Raw genomic sequence first — 13,186 nt, 5'->3', positions numbered from 1 at the left:
TGCACACTGCTGCAGATGCACTTAGCTGTGCCATGTTGCCCTTTCTGATGGTGTGGGTAATAACCCTTAATATTTCTGCTGCTTTGGAATTAATTGAGGCTTTAATGCACTCTGATTCCTTCCTCCAGCACAAGCTAATTGTGTTTTGAAAAACAATAAATAATTTGTGACTGTCTTAAGTGTTGAGTGTTTCTGAGCAAATGTAAAATACCTGAATGTTTTGAGGATCAAAAACAAGCAAAACGACAGAATGGAGGCTTTAATTGTGCCACACTATCTGTTTAGCCTTTTGAAATGAAACATGTTTTGATTAGAGATAGCGGTGGTTGTTAAAGTAAAGTGCAATCTGAAATGACATTGTTAGATGTACAATAAAAACAATTAACCTTTGACAGATTCTCTGCATAGGCTGCAGCACTGCTTGGCTATTTCTGAGGTTATAGAGTGCCTTTAGGGTGTCGTGTATCAACATTTGGTAGTGCTTAAAGACCATGCTATAGAAGTAGTATCTATCCTCTCATAACAGGCTAGGGGAAAAGGTCCCTCTCATAAACAATGCTTTCCCCAAAATTCAATCTCACCATGAGAATATAGAGACCCCTTGTCTCTCTCTTTCTGTTCTCTCTCTCTTTCTCTCCCTTTTCCTTTCATCCCTTATCGAGAGGCCAGTCTACCGGGGATTTTATGTTTGGACTCACATTAAAGGTGTTGTGATGCGTTTGAAGCCTGATCACCAATCTCTTTCCTCTCTTCAGATGGTCACAAGAACAAAGAAAATATTCGTGGGCGGATTGTCAGCCAACACGGTGGTGGAAGATGTGAAGCAGTATTTTGAACAGTTTGGGAAGGTAAGGAGAATCATTTTGGGTTCCTCCCTTTTATGGTTTGGCGGTAAGAGAGCCATGTCAGTGTGGGTTGGAGGATGTTCAGCCCTTGTCCCTGTCTCAGTCCCTGTCCCACCCCCTGTCCCACCCCCTGTCCCAGACCCTGTTCCACCCCCTGTCCCACCCCCTGTCCCAGACCCTGTCCCAGACCCTGTCCCTGTCCCACCCCCTGTCCCAGACCCTGTCCCTGTCCCAGACCCTGTCCCAGACCGTGTCCCTGTCCCAGCCCCTGTCCCACCCCCTGTCCCACCCCCTGTCCCAGACCCTGTCCCTGTCCCAGCCCCTGTCCCTGTCCCTGTCCCCAGTCCTGTGCCATATTAGATTTCAGCTCAAGGTCACCTTGTGGAAAACTGAGGATGCTCCCTCTACAATATCAGCTCAGTACTTGAGCTCAATAATTGTCCTTTGAGCATGTACTGCACATCTCATCTAGTGTGTACATGGTATAATCTCTGTATTTCTGAATAGTCTGGTACTCTTTAAAAGTAAAGCCATAGCTGAGCCCAGCAGCGTGGAGCAGCAAGTAAATATTCAGAGCGGGCTTGGTTGTAATCATCGAGACTGAAAAGGGCTCAACACAAATTTCGACTTGATTGAATGACTTGATTGACTTGATTATACAATGTTTTTTCCCCTCCTTAAGGAATCCTGAAACACTTGGAGACAAACAAATCAGTCTGATTGAAAGAGTCGCTCTGTGTGTGTGTGTGCTTATGTGTGTGCGTGAAATCAGAGTAGTTAACCTAGGTTTTTAAGAAGGGGAGGGGGGCAGGAAGTGGCTTGTCTCTCCTGCCTGCCTGCCTGTCTGGGGGTGTCTGTGTATGTCCCTCTGCATCCTCTCTGTCACATATATCCCACCATTTATTAAATAACCTGGCTGTCCAATGCAACCCGCCATTATCGCCACACGCACCGCGCTCTGAGAAGTCGCCCGGAGAGGGAAAACCAATTCATTTAGTTTCTCCTCCACAGAAGGATGGAGAAGGGAAGGATGGGGGTTATGGCCCACCTCAGTGGCAGCAGGGCTTGTCATTCAGATGTCTGGGATGTACATGTTTAGAATGCTTTAGTAAGGAGAGAGCAAGAGAGAGAGAGAGAGAGAAGGAGGGAGAGAGAGCTAAAGAGAGAGAGAGGGAGATTCTCCTCTGTACCACTGCAGCTCAGGACTCAGGTAAACACACTGCTAGGATAGCTACCTGGGAATTCTCTTTAGGTGCGGCTGTGTGTGTGTGTGTCTGGGTAAGGTGCCTTGTGTGTGTGTGTGTGTGTGTGTGTGTGTGGGCCAAGTGTGTGGTCAGGTCTAGGTGACATAAGCCAAATAGCAGGATGTGGGCAGGCAGGCAGCGGAGGTGGCGGTTGTAGTGGGGATCAGGAGGGGAAACAGGTGGTGTGGTCACACCAGGGTTACTGCAATATCTCTCTCTCTTCTTTCTGTCTCTCCTCTCCTCTCCTCTCCTCTCCTCTCCTCTCCTCTCCTCTCCTCTCCTCTCCTCTCCTCTCCTCTCCTCTCCTCTCCTCTCCTCTCCTCTCCTCTCCTCTCCTCTCCTCTCTCAGCCTCTGACAGAGTAGGATACAGGGAGAGGAAGGGAACTGACAGCTCCAAATCACATCACTCTCTCCCACTTGTCATCATTAGTAAAAGTGCTCATATCTAAACCCCCAGTACAACTTCTGCTCTACAGAGTATTACGGAGTTATCCACAGTACACTGAATACGTCCGGGTAATGTGCCGCTGACAGCCAGATGAATGGGCTTGAAGGACAGTATCAATGTGTAATGACTGATTCTCATGCATCCCAATACCAGCGTGACTGACAACGACAAGATCTCTCCTCTCAGTTCCTCTGAGGCAGCACATTTCTACTGTCTTGTCTGTATACTGTACTGTGTCTTCATGTGGGACTGATGCATTAGGTTCACCTAAGGCCCAGTAATAGGCATGTCTGTATCCTGTGGAAACGTGTAGGGGTGAATATGTGCCAAATAAACACTTGTCTCCTGGTGGAATACCATTATGTGAGAGCTCTGCATCGTCAGATTTGTAATCGTTCTTACATGGCATACAGCTGTTAAAAAACACTTACCATCAAGAAACAACAAACTGGTAGGCGACCTTGATTAAATAAGGGGGCCAGTGGTAACCCTCATATTGAATTACAGCCTGACATAACAATAGAACTAGAGACCAGGCCAGAAAATAGGTCCTAACCACAGTGAAGAGCCTAACCACAGTGAAGAGCCTAACCACAGTGAAGAGCCTAACCACAGTGAAGAGCCTAACCACAGTGAAGAGCCTAACCACAGTGAAGGGCCTAACTGCAGTGAAGAGCCTAACCACAGTGAAGAGCCTAACCACAGTGAAGGGCCGAACCACAGTGAAGAGCCTAACCACAGTGAAGAGCCTAACCACAGTGAAGGGCCTAACCACAGTGAAGAGCCTAACCACAGTGAAGGCCCTAACCACAGTGAAGAGCCTAACCACAGTGAAGAGCCTAACCACTGTGAAAAGCCTAACCACAGTGAAGAGCCTAACCACAGTGAAGGGCCTAACCACAGTGAAGGGCCTAACCACAGTGAAGAGCCTAACCGCAGTGAAAGTCCTAACCACGATAAAAGTCCTAACTACAGTGATGGGCCTAACCACAGTGAAAGTCCTAACCACAATAAAAGTCCTAACCACAGTGAAGGGCCTAACAACAGTGAAGAGCCTAACCACAGTGAAGTGACTAATTATCTGGGATGGTTTATGCTTAGTCATTGGTTTACTGTAATCGGCTTGAAGTGCGTCTCAAAACAAAGTGCCCTTATTTGGCTAAGCTGAAACAACTCCTGGACACTTTGATACTCCTGGCCTGCACTGTGTTCTGTGCTGTGGTGGGTTGGGAGCCGGTGCTGGGCTGTAGCTGTGCCGGGGTTTGGTTTCATCAGCCCCGGCCTGCAGTTTCTTTCCAAGTCAGTGGGCCGCCACAATTGGCCCTTTATGTCCTCCTCTGCCCCGGTTCCCATGTCCTACTGGGTGGGAGCCAGCTACTGTAGTACCAGGAGGAGGACTCTGGACTCTTAACCTGCTCACTGCCACTGAGCTGAAGGGGCTGCAGGGGGAGGGGAAGGGGGAGTACAGGGTCACAGTGGGGACACTGAGGGAGCAGAGAGGTAGGGGCCCTGGGGCCTCAGAACCTTCTCTGGTACTTTCTATAAAATAATCCTCCATTGTCCTCCAGGAGTGGATTAATATCTCTTTATATCTTGTGATCCCCTTACTTACTTACTTACTTACTTAGACTCTTAACCTGCTCACTGCCACTGAGCTGATGGGTCTGCAGGAGGGTTGGGTGGGGTCACAGGGTCAGGCTCATTTGAACCTGAGATCTCTGTCAGAAACATTTTCCATTGTCTGTTCTCTAAGAGTAACTGAATATCTCTCCACACATCCTGTGGTACTGCTCCCCTAGGACAGGGACTGGAACTCACACATTGAGGGGAGAAAGGGTACAATTACTGTAGGTGAACAGGAGGGCACAACACTATGAAACCCTGTGGTTTGTGCCATCTCTCTGTTCCTCAGTGAAGCACTAGGTCTTCTTCTCACCACATTGACTTCCCCTGAGAGGAAGCAGATGAGAGAAGAAATGCAAAGATAAAATAATGAAAAAAGGATGCCTTGGTGAGGTGACAGGAAATTTGTTCTGGTGCTCCGTTAATCTAATATCATGGCTGGCATTTCGTTGTGCATTGAGATTTTGTCAATGGCAGAAAAAAACAATAGTGCGTGACTGTCCGTAACGGCAGCTTCCAGGACTCCATATTAGTTGATTTAGCATACCTGCCCAAACGCTTACATTTAATAACAACATTTGAGTTTTTCAGGCGTACCAAATAAAAACAGTGCTGATGTCCATTAGTGCATTGCCAAACTTCCTGTCCCAGTGAACACAAACAGCCAAATTTAGATCCCTCTTCTCAACCAGTAAATATAGGATGCACTGGAGGATATCTTTGTTTGGGATTTTACGAGTTATTGTTTGTTTGCCAAAATGCTTTAGATGAAAACAGCAATGTACTTTCCCAGATCATGCATTCATTAAATGCGTTTTCTATATCTATGAAATCCTTCAATCCTACCGTGTTGATGGCTTTGATATTGCAGTATTACAACATGAAAGACATTTAAAATCCTGGATTTGCCTTTATTAAGTTCTAAACTGGTTTGCTCTCAACCCACTGGGCACAGACGTCAGTTCAACATCTAGTTTTGATTTACATTTGGTTGAGTTGTCAAGTAACATGAATTCAACAAGAAATCAACAAAACATTTCACCATGTCATTGGATTTAGGTTGAAAGTAAAAAATAAAAATGAAATGCCCTTATGTTGATGACTTTTTGCAAATCCAACCAGTTTTCCACGTTGATTCAACGTCATCACATTGATTTTGTTTGGTTGAAAGACGTGGAAACAACGTTGATTCAACCAATTTTTTCCCTGTGTGAAGGCTTTGATATGGAGGGGACATTATACAGTACCTGTATCTCTTCAGAGATATCACAGTAGCTCACTCCTCTTCAGTCACACACCATATTGTAAATATGGTATTGGCACTGACCCTGGAACTGACCCTGTATATAGCTTACTTACTTTCTCGTGTTATTCTTATTTCTTATTTCTATTTCTCATGTGTTTTTCTTCTACTTGACTTTTTTTATAGATTTGTTAGAGTACTACTGATATTGATTACTGCATTGTTGGGAAAGAGCAAGCAAGAAAGGCATTTCACTGTACTTGTGCACGTGGCATTAAAAACTTGAAACTTGAAACACCAGCAGGTGGACATTTGCATTACATTTCTATGCCCCACTGCATCTCATCTCACCTCTGAGTGTGTAGTCAAAGATTTGCCTACAGTATGTGGTATAAACTCTCCATTCAGCATTTGTGTTGGATTTATCCCTCCAGACCAGGCTGTGGTCCTTATAGTAGGTTGTCTGTAGGACACAGCTCCAGTGTTAGTGCTGGTCAGAGCTGGGTTGGTATAAGGCAGCATCAGGTCCATAGGAGCTCTCCTATGCAGCATGCAATGCTTGACTGAGACTATTTAATCTCCCTGTAGTCACTTGTAGTTAGGGCCTGAGACAGATGAGAGCAATGGAAATGAACAGACAGACAGACAGACAAATTATTTAATATCCCCTCTGACCTTAATTTGCCCAGTAACTTGTTTAAACAACCACAGGAGAATTTATTTTCACTACTATTCTTCCTGTGTTTCAGCTCGTTTTTATTTCTGTGAGGATAGCGATCAGTGATACAACGGGGGGTGTTAAGCCTTCAAATCCCTCACTATGGATATTATCACTATCTATAGGCCCTAGATACCTATCTCTTGTTTCTAATGGAGCTCTGTGGTGTCTCCTACTCTTGGAGCAGTGCATCATGGGGGATTGACACACGGTGGCAGTGCGTGAGTGTAGACTGTCCACCGGCTCCCCTGGATAAGCTGGGATTGCCTTGATTGCGTTACAGTGCCTCATTGGGTCATTGGCTGATGGAACTGAGAGGCCCCAGTTGTGCTGCTTAAAGAACAATCTGTTTAAAAAAAATATTGACTGTGATTGGATGGGATTCCCAGCACCTGCTCACTGGGGTAAATCTGGTAAAGGCAGAAAGCAGCAGCAGCAATCTTCCCTGTGCTATTGTGACATGAAGGAGGAAATGGGTGTGTGAGGCGGGAGGGAGGCTACAGCAGCTTTTCAGACGGCCCGTGGGTTGAGCACGTTGTCAAAGGAGCTGTCAGAACTCATTTGCCACTCAGCATCCCCCCCCTTCTCAGGGCTCTCAGAGCTCCTAAACAACCAGGCAATGTACAAGCTGCTCTCTGCTCTGCACTGTATGGAGCTGTATCCCAGGTGGGAAAATGCACCCATATAAACATTCTCAGGAAGCGATTAGGCCTGAAAAAGGCCTATTTCCTCAGATATATGGGATTTCACAGGCATGAATGCAGTGCATTAACCTGTAAGCACAAGCCCAGGGGCGCTAATAACTTTCCACTCTGGGGCCACTTGTGATCTTTAAACGAGGGAGGCACTTGCCAAGTTCACGCTCAGAAATTAATACATCTCCCGAAAAGGGCTCCTTTGCTGCAGTGGTAGAGTATGTTTTTCTGCCTTGGTGGAGCGTGTGTGTGTTTAGAGAGGGGGCTGCCGGTGACAGGTGATATTTAGAGAGGGTCGTCGAGGGCCACATAGGCAGGCGCTGGCCTCTGAGTGACAGACCCCGCATTGCCGCAGCAGCCACAGCCAAGGGAGAGCCAAATGAGAAACAAAATGACGGTGTCATATTTCTCCTCACATCTGACAGGCTTCTGAAGAGATGTGAAACCACCTCTTTACCACCGCTATTAAGTAGTTCTGTGCTGAAAAATGCATTTTGTTTTCTATCATGAGACGTCTTTCCCTAAAAGAGGGTTGTCAAAGGCAAAATTCCATTCCAGTGCTGGAGTGCTTTAGGAAATGACTGAGTCAGGCGATTTACACACTGAACAACCAGCCGTAAAGGAGGAAGTGGAAACTGGAGGCTTCACATGAAACACCTTGTGTGATGTATCTGCCTGCCTTACAGTCCACCTGGGCCTTGAGAACCACTGTGCATTTATGCTTGTGACATTTTCAGCGGAGTCCTGTGTATTTTACCCTCCTATCCTCTAACAGCAAGGTGGCGTTATCAAAAAGCTTTCTTCATATTCCAAAGCTGCTGATGGAAGGTTTAAGCTGCTGCAGCTTTAGAGGGAAACTCCTCACTGTACACAGGGCACGCTGAATAAGCACAGTCCCATTGGTCTACTACCTCTCTCTCGCTCTCTCTCTCTTTCACTTTCTCTTTCTCTTTCTATCTCTCTCTCTCTCGCTCTCACTCTCACTTTCTCTCTCTTGCTCGCTCTGTCTCTCTCTCTTGCTCTGTCTCTCTCTCTCTCTCTCTCTCTCTCTCTCTCTCTCTCTCTCTCTCTCTCTCTCTCTCTCTCTCTCTCTCTCTCTCTCTCTCTCTCTCTCTCTGGCTCTCTCTCTCTACACGACTTCAGGCTGCCTCCTGGGATGATTACCTCCCACACACAGCTCTGGTAAAAGCACTGGGTAAATGTCCTTGTTGTTTTTTCTCCTTGCATGGAAAGGTACAGTGTGTCTCTGTCTGTCCGTCTGTCCGTCTGTTTCTCTGTCTGTCTATAGCTACCGTGGTTTGATGCAAAGGCCTAATGAAGCCTCTGAGGTATTACACATCTGAAGCAGTGACTGCCCTTACACTAGAGCGGTTTGTGCATGTGTGCGTTAAAATGTGTGTGTGTGTGTGTGTGTTTGTGTGTGTGCGCGCATGTCATGTGTGTGTGTGTGTATGTGTGTGTGTGTCTGCAGCTACCACAGCTGCGTCTCAGGAGCCTACATGGAACTGTGTCAGGGGAAAGAGACCAGCGTTTTAGAGTAGATATGTCAACAACATCCTTTAGAGGTACCAAAGGGATTTTGTGTCCCTGGGAAGGATTCAGTCCTCATTTACTACTATACACTCGGGCCTATAGGAGTTGACTAAAGGGTAATGGAAAAAAGCTATTTTGATTATGAAAGCCATTTAAAATAGTAACACTATACAGTGCAAAATCCACCTTTTAATATTTTCAAAGACAGCTGTATAGAATTGAATGGACATGATTACCGTGGCACATTAGTAAAATGGTCAGGTAGATTTGGATGAATGTGTTTGTGTGCCTCTCGGTACAGTGATTTGGCACAGTCAAGCCAGGGTTAAGCCAAGGTTTCTGTGGTAAGAGCCAGGGTCACCATCAAAGGATAATATAAATTGTGCTCTTTCCTGAACTTTAAGAGAGAGAAAAAATTAGTTATTTTTATATTTCCCAGTGCTGAAATACATTTTTAAAGGAAAAGGCGCGAAGAGAAAGTGAATGTTCAGAATGGCCATGCTCTAATGAACAGAAAGTGAACGTTCACAATTGTCATGCTGTCATTGAAATGACTTAGATCTAAACTGAGCACACAATAAAGAGATAACTGACAAGGTAGGGCGGACGCTCAAAGACTGAGTGTTTCAAATTAATATCAAGGCAGGCAGGGGCATTCAACTCCAGCCCTGACAGACTGGGTCGTTAATAGAATCATTGGGCCATGAGAGAGTGTTTGAAGACACACCTGCAGATTCCTCACATTCCAGGGCTACAGTGGCAGGATGTTGCCGGATCAGACAAGGGAAGGAGGTATGTGAAATATGAATGTACTGTACTGTATTTATGTCCTGAATGTTAGGGAAACTAATTAAAATGCATTTTTGGACCATGGCATCTTCCAATGGAATGATGCTTCCACATAAAGGTCTTCTATCTGGCCTTCAATATCAATGCTTCCGATTCACCAGAACAGACTTAAACTGTAACCATCAGGACAAAAGCTCTGAAGATGGAAGAGAGTGAAGGGGAGGAGGAGGGACTTGAGATGATTTAGTGGCTCCACCACTCCACCTTTAGAGCCTGTAGCAGCCCATCAGTTTTAATCAACACTGGTATTTTGAGTTATGTGCTCTGTGTGAAATTAGCTCTGGATGAAGAGAATCCACTGTTTGTGTGTGTGTGTGTGTGTGTGTGTGTGTGTGTGTGTGTGTGTGTGTGTGTGTGTGTGTGTGTGTGTGTGTGTGTGTGTGTGTGTGTGTAGAGCGAGAGAATACAGTTGGTGTGAGGGAAAATAAAGATAGATAGGGAGTGAGAGAGACTATGGCGAATACAAACACATGAATGAGTCTCTCAGAACTCAGCTTCCTGTCTGGTGTGGGCCGGATCCCAATGATTCTTCAGGTCTAATGGGTAAATACTCCTGCTGGGTTGTGGGTTGAAACTATGGACCCTGATCCTCCTCCTCCTCTCCTCTCCTATTTTAATCAGGGCCACATTAAGCAACACAGCAGGAGCACTGGGAGCTCTGGAAGACACACGCAGGGCTCCAGGTTGGCTAACTTTGAACCATACATGGGGCTTCCAAATCCTATCCCGGGGTAATTATTTCTGATGGGGAATGAACCAGAAGGATGGCTTTCTCCCCTTCCTTCATTACTGGAGGGTGAAACTCAAATTATTTTGGATACGCCTCCTCCCGGGCTCGTCGTTGCTGTCTTCCAGTAGGCCGGCCAGCCTGGGATCAACCTTACCAGGGAGTCAGGAAGCACCGGCCCTTTATGTCCACAGGCTTCCTCTTCTCTGGCAACGTACACTATGGGCTCCCAGGGTTTGTGTTTGAGGGAGGTGTGTATAGTCCCATGTGTGTGTGCGTTATGTACAGTTGAAGTCGGAAATGTATATACACCTTAGCCAAATACATTTAAACTCAGTTTTTCACAATTCCTGACATTTAATCCTAGTAAAAATGCCCTGTCTTAGGTCAGTTAGGATCACCACTTTATTTTAAGAATGTGAAATGTCAGAATAATAGTAGAGAGAATTATTTATTTCAGATTTTATTTATTTCATCACATTCCTGGGTCAGAAGTTTACATACACTCAATTAGTATTTGGTAGCATTGCCTTTAAGTTGTTTAACTTGGGTCAAATGTTTCGGGTAGCCTTCCACAAGCTTCCCACAATAAGTTGTGTGAGTTTTGGCCCAATACTCCTGACAGAGCTGGTGTAACTGAGTCAGGTTTGTAGGCTTCCTTGCTTGCACACGCTATTTTCAGTTCTACCGACACATGTTCTATAGGATTGAGGTCAGGGCTTTGTGATGGCCACTCCAATACCTTGACTTTGTTCTTAAGCCATTTTGCCACAACTTTGGAAGTAGGCTTGGGGTCATTGTCCATTTGGAAGACCCATTTGCGACCAAGCTTTAACTTCCTGACTGATGTCTTGAGATGTTGCTTCAATATATCCACATAATTTTCCTTCCTCATGATGCCATCTATTTTGTGAAGTGCACCAATCCCTCCTGCAGCAAACCACCCCCACAGCATGATGCTGCCACCCCCGTGCTTCACGGTTGGGAAGGTGTTCTTCGGCTTGCAAGACCCCCCTTTTTCCTCCAGACATAACGATGGTCATTATGGCCAAACAGTTCTATTTTTGTTTCATCAGACCAGAGGACATTTCTCCAAAAAGTACGATCTTTGTCCCCATGTGCAGTTGCAAACCGTAGTCTGGCTTTTTTATGGTGGTTTTGGAGCAGTGGCTTCTTCCTTGCTGAGCGGCCTTTCAGGTTATGTCGATATAGGACTCGTTTTACTGTGGATATAGATACTTTTGTACCTGTTTCCTTCACAAGGTCCTTTGCTGTTGTTCTGGGATTAATTTGCACTTTTCACACCAAAGTACGTTCATCTCTAGGAGACAGAACGCGTCTCCTTCCTGAGCGGTATGACGGCTCCGTGGTCCCATGGTGTTTATACTTGCGTTTGTACAGATGAACGTGGAACCTTCAGGCGTTTGGAAATTGCTCCCAAGGATGAACCAGACTTGTGGAGGTCTACATTTTTTTTACTGAGGTCTTGACTGATTTCTTTTGATTTTCCCATGATGTCAAGCAAAGAGGCACTGAGTTTGATGGTAGGCCTTGAAATACATCCACAGATACACCTCCAATTGACTCAAATTATGTCAATTAGCCTATCAGAAGCTTCTAAAGCCATGACATAATTTTATGGAATTTTCCAAGCTGTTTAAAGGCACAGTCAACTTAGTGTAAACTTCTGACCCACTGGAATTGTGATACAGTGAATTGTAAGTGAAATAATCTGTCTGTAAACAATTGTTGTAAAAATTACTTGTGTCATGCACAAAGTAGATGTCCTAACCGACTTACCAAAACTATAGATTGTTAACAAGAATTTTGTGGAGAGGTTGAGAAACGAGTTTTAATGACTCCAACCTAACTGTATGTAAACTTCCGACTTCAACTGTATGTGTATGCCTATACATATGTGTTTTGGGGCAGTTAACAGAGTGTGTATCAGTGACCCAGCGTCACCCAGGGCATCATGATTAATGTGGCGTCCCAGCTGGGTGAGCCACCGGACCCAACCGGGGCCTAACCATCTTAAACACCAGGTGACTTTATCTAACAGCACCACAGTGCTGTATGGATTCATCCTAACACTGTGCTTGTGTTCAGAACGGCCCCTCTGCATCAGCCAGCCGCAACCCTGCACACTATTTCACTGCCCAGCAGGAGACCGTTATCTAGACGCAGACTCTCGGTGGGGAGGTGGTACACCTATTTTGTCTCTTGTTTTGTTTCTTTCTTGTTACGTTTTCAAAGCGGAAGTAAGTCTACTGCTTTCTTACTTGACCTTACTGCAATTCAGTATGTTCAACTTATTTACAAAATGGTGTTGAAAATCCCCCTAAGCTTTCTAATCCCTCCTCTGAGTTACTGTGGCAAACTGAAGACCGTGATTAGTCATATCATTATATCACTATCTCTGTGAAAATGTGATTGGTGTGTTCATGCTGAAGGATTACTGGGATTACAACACTAATGCAGGACATAATAACAGTTATATGTACAGATGGATGGGTGTGCATCAAATGATTCTCCTCTAGCTTAACGTTACTTAACGTTACTGGAAAATGATCCAAACATGTAGTAATTAATAATGTTTAATTAGACTTCTTCTTTGTACATAGTGGAACACAAACGTGTATACAATCGCTTAAATTAGTTGTTTGTATTTTATGATTTGGACATTGGCTTATGTTGTATGTGCATTTTTTAAATATATGGCCATAGCTAGCTCATCATCATTGACTCATCACTGCACACAAACATTCCATAAAAAATTACCAAAAACTATGCTTTTTCAAAAGAGACCTATTACTCAAGGGGTTAATGCCAATCACCTAACCTGTATCATCACAGTAATTTTCAGCCTTCAGATTCGCTTTCACTTTAGCAGTCAGGGAGGTAATCGGCCTGACAGCTTGTTGGTGAGGACTTGTGTGTGCGTTCGTGTGTGTGTGTATGTGTGTGTATGTGTGTAACCAGAGGTTCTGTGTGTTTGCTGGTGCTACTCCTTGCCTAATCCTCTACCGACCCAGAAGATAGAGACTTCCCACATAGCCACAGAGAGGTCAAAGCTTGACCAGAGTAGTCCAATACCATGGTAAATGCTAGTCTGTTTGTAGGCGTATGTATTCCTTGTGTGGGAGCCTACAGCAATTTCCCATGGCATGATCACAAAATGCATATTAACTGCATTTGTTTTCTATATGATGTGATAAAAATAGCTGTTGGAGAACGAGTTTACTGCATGTCGTTGGGTA

The 13,186-nt window shown here is 45.0% G+C and overlaps 1 protein-coding gene across 6 annotated transcripts in view; it reads left to right on the top strand.

The window, feature by feature from the left end:
- The window catches only part of LOC121573745 (RNA-binding protein Musashi homolog 2-like), a 335,153-nt gene that overhangs the window by 94,921 nt on the left and 227,046 nt on the right, over positions 1-13,186 (top strand). For all 6 annotated transcript variants that reach the window (XM_041885953.2, XM_041885955.1, XM_041885956.1 and 3 more), the window contains exon 6: positions 756-848. In XM_041885953.2, coding sequence (XP_041741887.1) covers positions 756-848 — 93 coding nt within the window. The remainder of the gene's footprint in view (positions 1-755; positions 849-13,186) is intronic.

Source organism: Coregonus clupeaformis, chromosome 9 (genome assembly GCF_020615455.1).
Source record: "Coregonus clupeaformis isolate EN_2021a chromosome 9, ASM2061545v1, whole genome shotgun sequence".
Classification (NCBI taxonomy): Eukaryota; Metazoa; Chordata; class Actinopteri; order Salmoniformes; family Salmonidae; genus Coregonus; species Coregonus clupeaformis.
This window is presented reverse-complemented; position numbering and strand designations above follow the sequence as displayed.